The 16,697-nt window shown below is 34.9% G+C and overlaps 2 protein-coding genes across 2 annotated transcripts; both read left to right on the forward strand.

Annotated features, from left to right (window-relative positions):
• The first annotated feature begins 1,542 nt into the window (after window positions 1-1,542).
• Window positions 1,543-11,238, forward strand: LOC133856593 (uncharacterized). Its single transcript, XM_062291653.1, has 10 exons — window positions 1,543-1,970; window positions 2,782-2,880; window positions 3,007-3,476; window positions 4,844-5,045; window positions 6,122-6,280; window positions 7,921-8,021; window positions 8,505-8,573; window positions 8,688-8,728; window positions 9,627-9,726; window positions 10,835-11,238. Exons 1-9 carry the CDS (start codon window positions 1,803-1,805, stop codon window positions 9,710-9,712), a joined length of 1,395 nt encoding a protein of 464 aa, XP_062147637.1. The 5' UTR covers window positions 1,543-1,802; the 3' UTR covers window positions 9,713-9,726; window positions 10,835-11,238.
• A 3,305-nt stretch (window positions 11,239-14,543) lies between these two features.
• LOC133857323 (U11/U12 small nuclear ribonucleoprotein 31 kDa protein-like) lies at window positions 14,544-15,729 on the forward strand. The gene is made up of 2 exons (XM_062292543.1): window positions 14,544-14,651; window positions 14,826-15,729. Exon 2 carries the CDS (start codon window positions 14,886-14,888, stop codon window positions 15,642-15,644), a length of 759 nt encoding a protein of 252 aa, XP_062148527.1. The 5' UTR covers window positions 14,544-14,651; window positions 14,826-14,885; the 3' UTR covers window positions 15,645-15,729.
• Window positions 15,730-16,697: the final 968 nt, after the last annotated feature.

The following is a 16,697-nucleotide window of genomic DNA, read 5'->3' on the forward strand; positions in this document are numbered from 1 at the left end:
GACGTGTGTTGGTAGCTTTCGAGATGGTAGTTTACCTTCGGGCTTATTATTAATGGAAGTTCCAACTCTCATTCAAAAATATATATATAATACTTTTAACCGCTATTTCATATTTGCTACCCGCATATGGCATCCGTATTCTCTTTATATATAATATATATTATATACATCTATATTTAATTAAATTTACTAAAACGACGTCGTTTTGAATTTTATAAGTTTATGACATTTAGGTTATGTTAGGTTTTTTTTTCTATTATCTCAAAGTTATACCTCACTACATTTACTTTTTCTTTGGATAATTTAAATCCCGATTACTCTATGAAACAATGATCTTTTATGGCTGATAATCGTGAATTGTGTAACAAGTGAAATATTAATTTATTTAAGCTTGCATATAGTAATAACCACATTATTAATCTTGTATATAGATTTAGATAGTAATGAAAAACGTCAATTATCTCATATGCGGATAATAATCGCATCTAATAACTGCAATAGTAGCGCGGATGCGGATGCGGATGCGGATGCGAATACGAATGCGAATACGAATGCGGATACGAATGCGAATACGAATGCGGATACTTAAAAGTGATATACGCATTATGTGAATACAACATCATTTTAATAAAGGTCGTAATTCCAGAGGAATTAATACCGCAGGGCATAGAGGGAAAGGTCATAAGTGTCTATATCGTAAAATTAATTTTTGACGAAAATACGAATATTGCTAATAAGCGTATCCGCATTTTCACTTATAATTAGTAGAAGGTGACCACCACGTGACGTTTTCTTTCTCTTCTTAATTTTAATTTTAATTTTTTTCAAGTAGTGTTCTATATATGTAAGGTTTTTCAAAATAAATTAGTGTACTGAATTGAAAACATTTTTTCAAATGTAGATCACATAAAAAAAGACATTTAAAAATAAATTTACTTCTTTCTCAAACCAAAAACACAATAAATTCTCAAAAATACATTAAAAAAAAATCAATATTTTTAATTTATATGTTTATTTATATTGATTTATACATATGATTGCCCATTAAAGATTTATTGCGAACTCAGCGGCACATACGCTTGCAAAAGAGGAAATTCAGTTTGTCGCAGATCGAGTTTGGCTTGATTGTTATCCGAATAGTATTAGAGAGATTGTAATTTCAGAGTTACCTACTCTGATCCATTAAGAGTTTTATGCTCTTGTTGTTTACCCGTTTAATGAATGAAATCAGTATGAATGTTTATCAAAAAAAGATTTATTGACCATCGTTCAAAAAAAAAAAAAATTTTTTTGACCATTTGTGACAACCTGTAAAAATACTAGTCACATATTTGTTATTACTTTAAAAGAATTAGTAAAATTATAATTAGAGTTTTCTAAAATAATTTATAAAACTCAATTTTATTTAATAAGAAATTAGTTTTAAATTATTTTAAATATATATGTTTAAATTAAAGTTTCGTACATACAGACAGTCAGATATATAGTAAACGAAATCTATTGATAATCCAGGATTAATGGTACTAATTACTGAAGAAAAGAGAATGGTAAAAGTACCATCGTTGAGGGCGGGAAACCCAGGAAGCCTACCGCAGACGCTGTATACATGTAGCCCTTCTATTTTCTCCGTGCATTTTTTTCTCCACAACTGCTGTACTGTTCAAATCCAACCAATCATCCAGACTCAGACTGGGCCTTTCTTCACTTGTCCACTAGCTTGAGGTAATTTTTGCGCGTATCAGAGAATCTAAAGCCAAGTATTATCACTGGGGGACTGGGTTTTTCAGAGGGCTTGGAAGAAGATGGGCTGGAACCACCCGGACATTAGCTTGGAGGAAATGGTGAAACTGACAAAAGGGTTCGTAGATATACTGATTCTGGCATCTGGGTATCAATCCTCTGGTCGTCTTGCCCACTGGGATCCCCAAAACATCAAGAAAGCCTTTCAGTGGGGCCTCTTCTTTGAAAATGTCAGTATACATATGCTTGAGTGTGTGCCTGTGGGTGTGTTTGTGTTGTTGGATTACTGGTTTTATGGAATATCACTAGGAATCTCTTAGATATTGAGATTGATGATCAGGCATATGAGGCGGGTTTCTGGGTTTCCTAGCCCATATATATATATATATATATTTTTTTTTTCACATTCATTGTGAATAAATATTCCATAATCGAAATTACAACTATAAGAAAAATAGGAAAGAAAAAACAAAATTTTCAAAATTTGATTTTGCCTCTACGAAGTGTAGGAACTTATTATCATGAGAGATTTTATGTTGGTGGCAAGATGTTAACTGGCTCGTTATTTTATTTTATTACTATTATTTTTTGTACATTTGCATTTATGCTGTTCTATGGATTTCCACAAGTTCTTGGGAGATAGAAAGATACTCTTTTTACTTTGCGCTAATATTTCTGTTAGTTGATGACATAGCAGTAAGAAGTTTTCTCTGTATATGATGCTCTCCTGATTTTATAAACCCTTTATTGGTTTCTCGGTGGTGGGATACTTGCTATGGATTGCTGATTTTTTAGTAGGGTACATTGTGTTTATTGTATCGATCATGGGTGTATATATGTCTGATTTTTCTGCTGCAACTAATAGCATAATGTGTTTACATGTGTTATCTCTTTTCTGATTGAAGTTCAAGTTTGTTTTGATTTTTTCATCAGGTTATGCATCAATTCCTTTGCTTTTAGCTGGGGTAGCATAACTGCAGTTTTTTTTTGTTTTCCTGGTAATAATGGGTAACCTTCTTAACAATAAAAAAAAATGTCTAGGTGTTTAGCCGTTTGAGCAACTCAGATGTTTACCAGGAGTCATTGGAGGAACTTGATGCAGCTCTATCTGAAATGACTTCCAATGCTTCTTTCCCTCAGGTTGTGGATAGTATTTCTTTCTTCAATTTTTTTATTTTTTTATTTATTTTTATATATATACCTTGATTTTAGAACTAATCAGATTACTTGTGACAATGTGATTGCTTTGTTATATAAAAAAAAAAGGGTCTTGCACATCTGACGTCTGCTACTCTTACCAAGGCACGGGGATTTGTATTAGAACATTTTATCCAAACTTTACCTTTAAGGGATTCACATCTCAGAGCTTTTCTGACCGCAGTCATTGAGATGGAGCTTGATGAACTATCAGAAACAGAGCATGATTGCCTAAATGCATATCTGAACAAGTTGACTCTGCAGAATACATCACTTAACTCAATTCCAGATGACAGGGGTTTCACGAAGGATTTAGTTATTTCATCCCCAAACATTGCTTCAATTAACAAGATTGAAAAATGCATTGGTGATGATTTTACAAGGTATGCTGTTCAAGAGATCTTCAAGAGGCGGTGTGCAGTGTCTTGCATATCAACAGTTGAGACAGGCTTGAATACTCTCTCAAATGTCATCGGACATAGCAGTCAGTCTGATAGTAATTTACTCAATGAACAACTAAAGAATGAAAATGCTTTAATGTAAGTTAATATTGTATTGAGTATTTTTTTCAGCGCTAAAAATGCCCTTTAGTCCATTGCTAAACCCTTCTTCTTCTTTCTTTCTTTCTTTCTTTTTTTTTTTTCTTTTTTTTTTAAATTTTTTTTTTTTTAATGTTGCTATTAAGTCCACTAAACTTTCATAAAATTCTATGTGGTGCTCAGGTCCCTAGACCTATAAAATCAATTTGATTATTGCAAATTTCAAGTTATGATAGAAAAAGTCAATTTTTTGTTCCTCTTCAACAAAATTCTTAAAACGACAACCTTATCTCTCGGTAGTTTAGTTAGTGCATCTGTTTAGAAGCATTTAAATAGGCGTTTAAGAAAATGCCTCCATTTGCTATGTCTATGGAAGTGGAAATTACTTGGAGCTTGTAACTGGTATGTAGACAATGATTTTAAGATTCGGTTTAAATATGTTGGGAGTTTATATGGTTGTAACAAATGTTTTCTCACGTATCAGATCTTGGTTTAACAGGGTAATACCCAATACATAATCAGAAATTTTCTGGACTGAGTTTTTAACAACTATGTGTTGAGATATAGCTACTGTAGCAGTTGCTACTCAAGAACATATTGTGGATCATGGCTGTTCTCATTCATGTCGCAGAATGTTGACTTTCTTTACTATATTCAAGAGATAAAAGTTGATAAAATCTGCTTTACCGGTTGGCATCATCATATGTCCTGAGAAATTACATGTTAATGTTTACCTGTTTCACAGCTGTTGCATCTGAAGACCTGGTTGGCCTCAATAAAAGACACTGATAGCATAGTTAATGCTGAACTTGGAGATGTCATGTGTTTTTTTTTTTTTTTTTTTCTCCATTATAATATTCCTTTTCTAAGAATTTTAGTACCCTTGATTTGCTTGAGAGCTCATAGACCTTCCACGCTAGCAGTTTAACAACAGATTTTTTTTTATTATTTATTTATTTATTTTTTTGAATAGTTTAACTCAGAAGTTTGTTTATAACTAACACAGAATTTTGTTTATATTGATTTTTGCCAATCACTGAAGATAAATAGAAGTGGTGACATTTTGTGAAACCATAATATGCCCTTATTCTTTAAGAAAATGGCTTAGAGACTCATTCAATGATAAAAACGAAATTGGTTCTTTCAGTTCTTGTTGTTATTAGAAAGGGTCAATTCTATTTCATAAGATATTCAAGAGTTCTTAAGTGAATTTTATTTTGTTGCTGCTGTGTGCTAATCAACTTGCCTTATGGTATGTAGTTTGTTGACATTTTTCATGAATATTGTATTGAGTCAGATTGGCCGGACAAATCTTCATGACTTTACTGGTAAGGCCTGAAAGGGATGTATTTGACTTTCTTATTCAGAAATGTAGAACTGTTGCTGGAGTTCATCACGTGGAAACACTGGAAATCAAGGATTCTCTCATATTTTCTTGATAAGAGAACTGTTAGATTAGTCTCAGGTGCCAGCTTGATATTTTCTGCTCCTAAGGTTCAGTGGATACAAATTTTTCAAGGGCTAAATATTTCAGCCAAAAACAGTGAGAATGATTCTATTGAAATAATTGTAAGTCAGTTAAATTCTTGAAACAAATTATAGAAACATATTTCCCATAGTTCAATGTTGATTTGTTAAAGGTTTGATTTTTCTCCAGCAATTTCTATCACACATATGCATGCTTGCTATGTAGTTGCATCAGAAAAGCTGAAAGGGCTTCCCAATGTTGTAATTTATTGCAAGGTTGAAGGAAGAAAGCTCCAATCTATCAATGTTGCTTAAATTGCCCAATCACAGACATAATGAATGTATTGGTAGTTGAGGTGCTTGTCTTTGAGGATCCTATACCTGTCCAAGTCTCACTTTGCTTCTAATATCATACATATTTTTTATACTTAAATTGGGTACTAGCATTATGCAAAATTACACCAGATGCGTCAAGGTACTGCTCCCTAGGCTAGCCTTTGAGGCTACAGAACTTAGTAGCCCACGGCATAAGCTTTTTAATTTTGTTATGAGATTGGAAACAAACATTCACCGTTCTACAGGTTCTTGCCTCACATGTATTAGGTGACCAGAGTATCAAGTTATGGTACAAACTTTCTTTGTTTAGGTTTATTAGGACTGAGAATATATTAAATTCTCTCTCTCTCCCTCTCTCTCCCCCCTTCTTCTTCCCAAACCCCTTTTATATCTCATGCTATTCAGTAATGCTTATGTCGAATTCTGTGATCTATGAGTTGGTATAGAAATTAAATGGGTTTGAAAGTTACCTTACTATTAGAAAAAAGGTATGGAGCTGTATTTTTGAAGTGTTATCCGGCCTGGGTTGTGGCTAATCAAGTCATATCTTATAGCTGTATGTTTCAATTTCAGTGCAGTGGAATAGAAAACATATTATTTTCTACTTGTTTAAGATATCAAACCTTGCTCTTACATGTGAGTGGGGTTTGATCAAGTAACATTGTTTTTATGTTCCTTGTGGGACTGCTACTCACTGCTTGTTCAAGCTTGATTTTGTTCATATAGGGATGTATATAGATAATTCTTTGCAAGACTTGCAAATGGATCTAACCTTTAAGAGTATATTTTCCAGATAGTGATTTCCTAATTATATTTATACCTAGTTTATTTCATTGAGACAGGAGCTCTTGTTACTTGGATGCATTGCAAGCAGATGGAATTGTCTAATTGAACATTTCACATCTGTTTCTTACTATTCCCGTACTATCCCAGAGCAATATAATGAGCTGTGCAACTTGGTTTTGGGAAGATCTCAAAGCCTTAATTCAATTAATTCAAAGGTATCTGTTATACTTAAGATGAGTTTGGAGTAAAAGATAGATATGCATATCTTAATAAGTTACATGACTCTCTAGTCTGCTGATTCTTATTGAGATGTGTTTCTAGGAATGTATTTGCATTTGTCAATAATCTTAATCTTGTTCTGGCCATTTACTACCATATTCAGTTTTTTAAAGCTTCATTTTCTTTATCCACTATCTTCTATATGTAGGATGGGCCTTTGCTTCTATGCATAAATTCCTTTGAGGTAGATGGCCTATTCCACCTACTTGTCTTGACTTTGTGGTCGATGCGAGAACATGTGCTGAACAAGACTAATGCAAACTTTCATTTCTCCTATGCTAATTTTTCCAATTTTGATATGTTTTTACTAAAATCCTATGAGGTTCAAGAATATCTGAGAAATTTTTGGGGATTTAATGTTATAGGTTCATTAGCTTACTTGTTACTTCGAGAGTTGATGAATGTTAGTAAGGATTTATTAACATTTCAACTTCACCACCTAAGGCAGACATTTATCATAATAAGGGCTTAGGTAGAATGACTTCAAAGCCATTTTCATGTCGAAGGGCAGGTCAGGCTCTCCACTGAAAAAGAATCACAATGCCCTTGATTGGCAAATAGCCTGCTTCAGTGGGGGGCTAATGTCTTGGAAACGGATGCCTGCCCAAGTAAACCTGTTGTCACCTTTGCTGATGCTTACAGGAAGTGGAAGCCTGACTGGAGGAAGCACTAAAAGGGCAGCTGACCTAATGCTTTAGGCTGGCCTGGTTTATGCAGGCTCTAAGGTATAGGGAGCTTTTTATCATAGTGCATGGTATTGGTGGTACTGTCCTGCTTGTGGCAGCAAAGATGACCTGAGGTTTTGGTGGCTAAAGTTTGGAGCTATCTTTCACAAATCTGTAGAAATGCGCTGGTTAAGAATGACTCTGCTACGTCAGTGTAATTGGGAGGGAGGCCTGCATGGCTGCACCTTTGCTTATGATAATTGTCACATCGTGTGAAATTGAGCTGCATCTGCAGTTGCCCTTTCAACCATAGCAAGCATTTGTTCTAGAAACTACATCCACCTGGAGCTCAGTAGGCTTCAAATTTGCAAATACCATATAATGCGAACTATGCATCAATTTATCAAGAGAAAAGAAAAACCCCAATATGCCTGAACAATTATGTATACCATCATACTAAATTTTACAACTATAAAGAAGTTGTCTTTTATCTAGTATGAATATCGATTGGGGATTTCAAATTTCTCTGTGCTCATAACATTTGTATACAGAATATTTATTGGTTCTATTTCAGTTATCTAATTTGGTTTGAAAATTATTGTTTACTATAAGAATAACTCATGTGGTTCTTTTTCTACTGATCAAATTCCTGAATAGTTGATCTGTATGTGTTCTGAAACAAGTGCATTATACAAGCAATAAGGAAGTTTTGCCAGAGCGAAATGTTGACATTTCTAATCCAGATTTGTCATGTTTATATCTTGGATTCATTGTATATTGTTTTTTTCTTCTTGCAAGTTAATGCTGTAATCATCATTCTTCTTTGCTTACATGCTCTTATTGTTTTAGCTGTCCATTGGAGGCCACTGTTTACATCACTATTTATGGTTATTTCCTGTGGTTTAAACTAGGAAAGTGGCATTCTTGATTATCTGACTGGACTGCTGGGTGGTCAACTGTATGAATTATGGAAAATATCCCCTGCCCTTGCAGCAGCTGCAATTCCACGCTGGTACTCCAATGATTCTTCTATCTAATGTGTGCATACAAGATGAAATGTATACCAGTTCATTTTTATTGTTATAAGAATTGACCTGGAATTAGAGACAGATTTCCAACAAGTCTAGAGGTGCATTAGAACAACTTTTGCAAATGGCCTAATATTTAGAGTGTATTATTGGGTGATTATGGTGATATTTCCATATTTAAGGAGACTCTAGTTCTCTTTCCGTGGGATCCAGATACCTCTTCTAAAACAGCCCTGCAAATTTCTTTGAAGCAATCTAGTATTTCAGTTCACTTGGTTTGCATTTGAAGATGGTAATAACTTGTGTCTCAGGGTTATGGTGATATTTCCATATTTAAGGAGACTCTAGTTCTCTTTCCATGGGATCCAGATACCTCTTCTAAAACAGCCCTGCAAACTTCTTTGAAGCATTCTAGTATTTCAGTTCACTTGCTTTGCATTTGAAGATGGTAATAACTTGTGTCACAGGTCACCCTTGTTAAGATTGTACTTGAGCGAAGTGGTGACTCAATTCAAAGGAGATTTTTCGACAATGAGGTTTTGTATTTGTGCATCTCTTTTTCCCTTATTGTAATTTGTTTCCATATGTTTGATCCTTGTAAAAAAATACTTCCATTTCTTCTAGCAATTTGCATTTATTCTGTTATGTAGATGCTGCAGTTGTTCTCAAGATATGAAGGAACACAACACCTGTGAGTATATTCAATGACACCACATTTTCTTTTTTTCCTCTGCTGCTGTTCATAGAAATACATCTGGCTGTCCTCTGTAGTTTGTCATAGTTGAGGACTCTTGTAATGAATATCTATAAGATTGAACATCTCAGCATGTGATTTAATGTTAGGGTATTGGTGTTGTGATAGCCAGCAGGTTTATTTGTATTTAGGGTATCGTAACAAATATCTGCATATTTAACACCTTAGCATGTGAGTATGATTTGATCATTGAAATTGTGATAGTTATAGCAAGCAGATTTGATGAGACACTTTGTGCTCATGGACCCTGTCCACCTCCTGATAGTTGCTTTGCTCGTACATCTTTTACATGTCTCATGTGAAAAATTAAGTTTGAAACTGAGTCATGATAGGCTCCATAGTTTTGTACATTACATTTTTATCATACTCCAGTGAGCTTGAGCCTTGCACAATGAAATAGTGGAAATTGTCTGCAACCTGTATTGGACTTGGTTGTCCATTTGAAGTTTAGGTCAATAGGTAATGTATATAGAGATTCCTTAAGTATTTTGTATTGTTAATACCATAGGAAGAACTGCATTCATTGCTTGTCTGTACAGTATGTGTTCCAATTCATGGAAGTCAATAATTGAACACTAAAAATTGGCACTGAGCTTCTCAGCATATAAGAGTTGGAACTAGTTAATCAAACCTGTAGATGTAATAGACCCTGGATGCTAGGTCACACACATGCAGAGCAAACAATGCATCTAATAGTTTTTCTTACTCGTTATTACTCTTATAAGTTTTTATGGGGACAATATAGATGACTCTAATCAATGTTCAAGATTTATTTATCAGGAAGAGAAATTTTTTTTCTAAAATATACAAGAAATTAAATATGATGTATTCTCAGGTGAACTTGCTGAGAGAATTTGGTGCCTCTACATCATTCATGTTCAGGGCTCTCATCTATTGCATGGTGCCACTAGTGCTCGATAGCTGGCTAGTTTACTGTAAGAACTTGTATTCGACACATTTCGTATAACCGTTCTTGTTTGCTCATACATGAAAGATTGCTACACTTGTGTTTCCTAAGTACTTGTTCTAGAGTCTTCTTGTTAATATTTTTGCCATCAAATTCTTTCCGGGGCTCAAAATTTCCATTTGGTTCTGAGTTTCCTTTGTAAGACGTAGAATTTTTAGCAATCTAGTGTGATGGTGTAGTTGTGCCTTGGTGTGATACTGCAGAAGGAAAAGGGTGCCGAAAATGCCAGTGAAATTCTGCCATTCTGGTATGTCTAGAGACATGTTACATGTACATCTTTTGTACATCGCTTTTCTAAATCAACCATTAGATCTGTAGGATCCACATGATCCACATGTGGGTCCTACAAATTCAATAGTTGATTTAGAAAAGTAATGCACAAAAGATGTACAAGAGATGTGCAAAAATGATTTCTCATCCCATGTTGAAATGATTTTGATAACTTTTTTTTTTACCTAAAAGTGGGTTGATTTCTGAACCAGAATTTTTTATGTAAAACCGGAAGCCTATTTTTTAATTCTAATGAATTCGGCACTTCTAATTCTGTCCATGTACAGAAGTGATTTGTCTTCCGTGTTTGTTAGGTAGAATATGTGCCTGTTTTTATATGGCAACATAGGATTTTGTGTAAGAGGAAGTTACCATTTGGAGGAAGATGGTATCTATCTGTATGTGTTTGTGTGTAAAAAGTCATTATTCATTTACACGATAGTTTGTGTCCAACTTCTCTTCTTTCTATACCCTCCTTAGATAAGATTTGTTTGTCTTTCCTATTTAGAATTTTGTATTCATCTCAAAAGTATTATTCGATCCCTCCCCCCCTCCTCTCTCTCTCTCTCTCTCTCTCTTCCGTATGATTTACACATTTTTATGGGCCTTTTCTATAAAAAAAAAAAAAAAACTGTGATCTAGCTTGCAATAGAAAGGCCAAAAGGTTTTTTTTTTTTTTTTTTTTTTTTTTTTTTTTTTTTTTTAAATAAAAAAAAGTGTTTAAGCAGGCAGTTCTTGGGCATTTGGGTGTGGACGGTGTAAAGATTTACCTCGGACAAGACCTAATTATCCTACTTTTTCTTTAGTGATGCTTCTGGGAAAGTTTTGAGTAAAATAGAAGGAAGATGACAAATGACAAAAAGTATCAACCTTTTTGAAGGCTATCGAGTGCAAAAAATGCTCAATCACCACTACTGATGTTACATCACCATATGCAATTCTTGGACACTCTCCAAGCTGGGGCCATTCTGACTAGGTATGGTCGTAAAGCAAAGGTAGATGAGGTGTTGATGGTGATGGTTCTTATCTCTGCCAAATGGGAGAGTGACATGTAAAGATGTGATACCTGCCAACCGAAATTGACATTGGAAAGTGCAGTCTTCATGTTTTCTTTTGGCTATATAATCTAGGCAGTTCATTGCTTCCAGCCATACAAGCTCTCCTTGAAACAATACACAGCTGCTGGTGGGAAAGGAGCTATAACAATGAAAATAACAAGCATCTCTAGCTTGAGGAGGACCCAGTTCTTGAAGCTGGGGAAGAGAATTGCTAGTGCTGGGTCTGCTGCCACACTTGGGAGTGTCAAGAGAAGAACGTTGCTGGATTGTTGCCATGGATCGAACGCCTTGAGGCAGTTGGTTGGGAAGTTCAAGTCACAGTGGAAGCAAACTTTGGGTTGGCAAAGGAACAGGGCACGGTACAGCTACGATCTTCACAGCTATTCTCTCAACTTCGATGATGGTTTCTTTAAATGATCATCTCTGACATCATGGTTGCCCATGGTTTTTCTTTTTTCTTTTTAAATAAGCAATGATTTGTTCTGAATGTATTTTATTGTTTCAGAGGCCATTTATGGTGTATACACCAGGGTTTGTGGAATTGTTTATCAGCTTTTAGTTCTATTTTAGTCCTACAAGTTTCCTTCTCTATGATGGTTGCCTGATGAGAGCTAGTATCATGGCAGACAGACAGAGAGAGAGAGAGAGAGAGAGAGAGAGAGAGAGATAGCATATTCTTGTCCTTATTCTGTCAAGCTTTTAATATTCCCTTCATGTACATGTGTAATGCTCTTTTAGTAAAAGAGTCTATCATACTGATGGAACAAGTCACATTGAAATAAATAAAAATAAATAAATAAATAAAGAAATAGTAAAGGGTGATTGGCTCTAAAGGAAGATTGATCGATTTATCTTATTGAGACTTTATTGTTTGGGTTTGGACCGTTTGGTTTTAGCAAGCAACTACATTAAGGTAAAGTAGAGATTGTTCTTAATAGTTTTTTAGTTTATTATTCGCACCTAACCGATATTCTTTATCCGCATTTGCGGATGCAGTTTTAGGTTTAATAACCGCATCTATATTTCATTTCTTTATATATATATATATATAAAATCTAAAGATCTTAATCTTCCTGAGTTCGAAACGACGTTGTTTTAGTGAATTGAATTTAATATATATATATATATATATATATATATATATATATATATATATATATATATATATATATATATATATATATATAGATTATGTTAGATTTTTTTTACTGTCATCTCAAAATCATACCTTACTATATTTATTTCTTTTTTTTTTTTTTTGAGTAATTCAAATTTTAATTACTCTATGAAACAATGACTATTTATGCCTGATAATCATGAATTGTGTAACAAGTGAAATATTAATTTATTTAAGCTTGCATATAGTAATAACCACATTATTTAAGTTTGCATATAGATTTGGATAGTAATCCAAAATGACCATTACTGCATATGCAGATAATGGATAATAACCGTATTTAATAACCGCACGAATGTGGATACCTAAAAGTGATAACCGCATCCGCATTTTCACTCCTACCTAATATTTTAACGACATGTTACGTCAAACCAATCCAAAATCGACACATATTTTATATGCCTTATTAATATAATTTAGAAATAAAAAACATTAAAATTTTGGGAAAAAAGAGTGAATGGGGATGATTTGGAAAGAGAAGGGACGGAGAAGAGTCAATGCTAGTGTTGGAAAAAGAAGCTTGAGAGGAACGACAGCTTTGTTACTGGAAATTCCAAAGCAGAGGCGTATGTCATTTTTGTTTTGTTGCTCAGAAAAAAGAAAAAATGTTAATTTTTTTTTATTATTATTTTCAGTTTTTCAAATTTCTGATTGTAAAATTATTTTATAATCCAAGTTTTTTTTTTTTAATGGGTTAAACACCTTTTAGCCCCACATGATTTAACTCTTTTATTTTTTGTCCCATGTGGCTCATTTCGTATCACATATGGTATTTTGATTTTGGCTAAAGATAGAAATGGTACTCCCGTCCAAATTTTCGTCAAAAAACTAGAAGTAATCAATGTCAGTGCCACTAAATACTCTTTAAAAGTCGACACCAGTTCCAAATGCCACATATTATATACATGCCACATCAGCGCCATGCATATCAAAGTTTCAATAAACAATAAGCGGATTAATTGAGTTTCGTGGAATGCAAATTATTCACATGTCAAAGTACAATTACAAACCATTATGTGTTTCTTGCTTATAGTTGTTTGCTAGGTATATCCAACTCAGCAAGTGAATTATGCTTAGAATATGCTAATCTAAGCTAAAAGCTTACACAAGTGCAAACATGTTTGGTTGCAGTTTTCAAAACAGGTTTTCTGTTTTTCATGAGAGATTTGTGGAAGCAGAAGATCAGTGCAAATTATAAATGCCAAACGCACTCTAAACCATGCTCTAGTCTATTTTCATGTTTCATTTTTAAAATAATATCTACTAGCTGCATCTTTGTTTGTTAATTTCAAAATGTTCAATATTTGAGCTACAAAGTTCATGAATGTTATGATCATTTGAATGTGCAAATCACGTAGTAAATTAGTAATATTACTCCGTTAGTTTGTTGTGCCAAAACAAGACTTAATTTCATAAATCTTTCGTTAATTCTATTTTTTTACATTTTTTTTTTCCTTCGAGGATATATTGCAGAAATTTTATTCATTTTAATGGGATTTCTTTTTATAAATCTTTCATTCATTCTCTTTTCTACAATCTATTTTTTTAGAAACACTTATCACTTTATTAGACTAATTTGGAGCTAATTTCTGTCATAATATCGTAATATAGTGATATTTTTCTTCTTAAAAAAATAAGTAAAAATTCAACCTACTATTGGTGAGAAATTAGGGATAGGTTTTTTAAAAAAATAAAAATAAAATATTGGGTTGGAGAAGATTATTTCAAGTCAATTCATTAAATTAACATATATCATTCAAGCATGTGTCTTTTTTTTAAAAAAAATATATATATATTTTTAAAATTACATGAGAGAAACACATACTCTAAGAATACAAATCAGTTTAATAAACTTAATTGGAAGCATTTTCTCTAACACAACTCAAAGGTATGAGGCTAGTGAAATTGGAGCGCATATTTTATTTTATTTTATTTTTTCGGTTATAGAAGAGATCTATTGTTTTAGGCTGATAATTTTAACAAGACCCGCAAATTTGACATGAACCCAATATAAAATTAGCGATTTATAATTGAAGAGTATGACATGTTTAATTAAATGAATTGAATTAGGATTGATCTATATAATCACTTGCTTATACCTCAATACAATTTGAACCCGACATTCGACCCTTATTTGTCTAACATAGTCTGGCCCAGAATGCTCTGTCTAAGCCTTAAGCAATCAGAGGCTTTAGGCTTGCAAGTTCAATTACCCACCGAGTATGCAAATCCAAGCCCAGACCAATTCACCTCAGGCTTATACTCCCATTTTAACATACATTAAGTAGGCCCAGAAAAACCTAAGAACAGAGAAATGCTTTTTGCGGTACCAAGCAGGTCCTAGAATCCCTGTTCCTCTCTCCGACTCTGTCTACTGTTAAAGATCCGGTAAACCCTCTGCTCTTCTTCTTCTTCTTTAATTTACTTCTTCTGTTTTGGGTTTTGGCATCTAAAACTTTTTTTTGTTCTTTTTGGTCTTAAGTTACCATTTTGATTATGTTTTTTGAACGGAGGAATCGTGTATCAATCGAGGAGTTGTTAATGTGGGAAAGTTCTTTGCAGATTTTGTACCTTAATTAAAATCACTTGTTAAAGAGAGCAGCAGGCATAGTGAAAAAGACGATGGTGCGGAACAATAACAGCGATAGCGACGACGATGAAACCTTCTATTACCGCTATTCCTCTTCTTCAAATCCCGCCGCCACATACTCCGCCGCAACAGGCTCTGAACCCCACAAAAAGAAACCCAAAGGCGGGGGAGGCTCAGGAGGCCTCGCTCCCTCCAAGTCGACCCTCTACGTGTCCAACCTCGACTACTCGCTCACAAACTCCGATCTCCACACGCTCTTCTCCACCTTCGGCAAGGTCGCGCGCGTCACTGTCCTCAAGGACCGCGCCACGCGCATCAGCAGGGGCGTGGCCTTCATCCAGTTTGTCTCTGCCGCTGATGCGCTCTCTGCGACGCGTCAGATGCACGGGAAGGTCCTCAACGGGCGCACCGTCTCCGCCTCCATCGCCGCCGACAACGGACGAGCCCCGGAGTTCATTCGAAAGCGCGAGTACAAGGACAAGTCCCGGTGCTACGAGTGCGGAGAGGGGGGACACCTGTCCTACGAGTGCCCCAGGAACCAGCTGGGCCCCCGGGAGCGGCCGGTGCCCAAAAGACCTCGGGGTGGTGCGGCGGCCCAAGTGAAGGAGGTGGGTTTGGATGATGATGAAGAGGCTCCGGCGTTTGATGATGAGAATTGGGCATCGGTGGTGGACAACGGGGCGGACCAGCGGTTGTTGACGATGGGCGAGAGCGATGGGGATAAAAAGAAGATGAAGAAGGGCAAGAAAGCAAGCTATTTTAGTGATGAGAGTGGTGATGAGGATGAGTGAGAATTTAGGGTTTTGGTTGTATTTATCTGGGTGGTTTTAATGTAAGAGTTTTGAAGATCAATTTCATCAATCTTCTTCTTTTTTATTCTATTTTTTACCCAATTCTTCCTGTGATTCATATTTCCCATACCCTTCAAGTCTACAAATTTAATACATACATTTGCTTACAATACTGCAGAAATAATGTCATTTTGAAGGCAAAGTAGATGATCTTTTGCCACAAATTCAATCTTCTTGAAGAGAAGCAATATTCCATGGGTTAAGATGAGAAGATGAGTACATAGAAATGCACAAAGATAGCAGGGGAATGATTCTTCATCACCAAAGTATTGAGATGGAGAGAAATATATATATGCAGAAACCCAGTCTCAAATTTGCAGGACCTTGTGTGATTTTATTTTTAATTTTTGGATAAACAAGCGTAAGAAGCATGAATATCTAAAACATATTGAAACAATAATTGAAATCTCAAAATCCAACAGAATGGAGGAAAAAAGGATGGCTGAAGAACAAATTACATGAACTAGAAATAATACCTACACTGCAGGAGGTTTTTTCACCCCTGCAACCCACCTTCCACGAGAGTTGATCCTTCGGTTCATTAGCCCCCCCTTCTGTTTGCGAGAAGTATTGCCCTCTTGTCAAATGGGTAAAATGCTTTTAACTGCATCAATTTTGTTTGTTGATTTGCATGAAATTACTGATGAGTAATCATGTATTCAGTAAAAAAGAAAAATCAAGAGAAGTTATATACCACCAGAAATATAAATCCCTGTGTTTTTAAAACAGAAACATACAAGGGTCAATCCCACATCGATAAGAAGCAAAAAGCTTTACTCTTTATATTGGTCTAGTGATATGGCAACAATCGCCGGGCTTTGTAACGTGAGCCTGTAACCTGAGTAGGGGTAATAAATTGATGGAACTCTAGGCCAGCCCAAACGACCGCTTCCTGAACAAAGCGGCTCACCGGGTTGATCTCAGTTGGACTATCTCTTTTTTTCTTTATTTTTTTATTTTTTTTATGAATTTGTAAAATGTGGAGTATAGAGA

The sequence above is a fragment of the Alnus glutinosa genome, chromosome 14 (assembly GCF_958979055.1).
Source record: "Alnus glutinosa chromosome 14, dhAlnGlut1.1, whole genome shotgun sequence".
NCBI classification, from domain to species: Eukaryota; Viridiplantae; Streptophyta; class Magnoliopsida; order Fagales; family Betulaceae; genus Alnus; species Alnus glutinosa.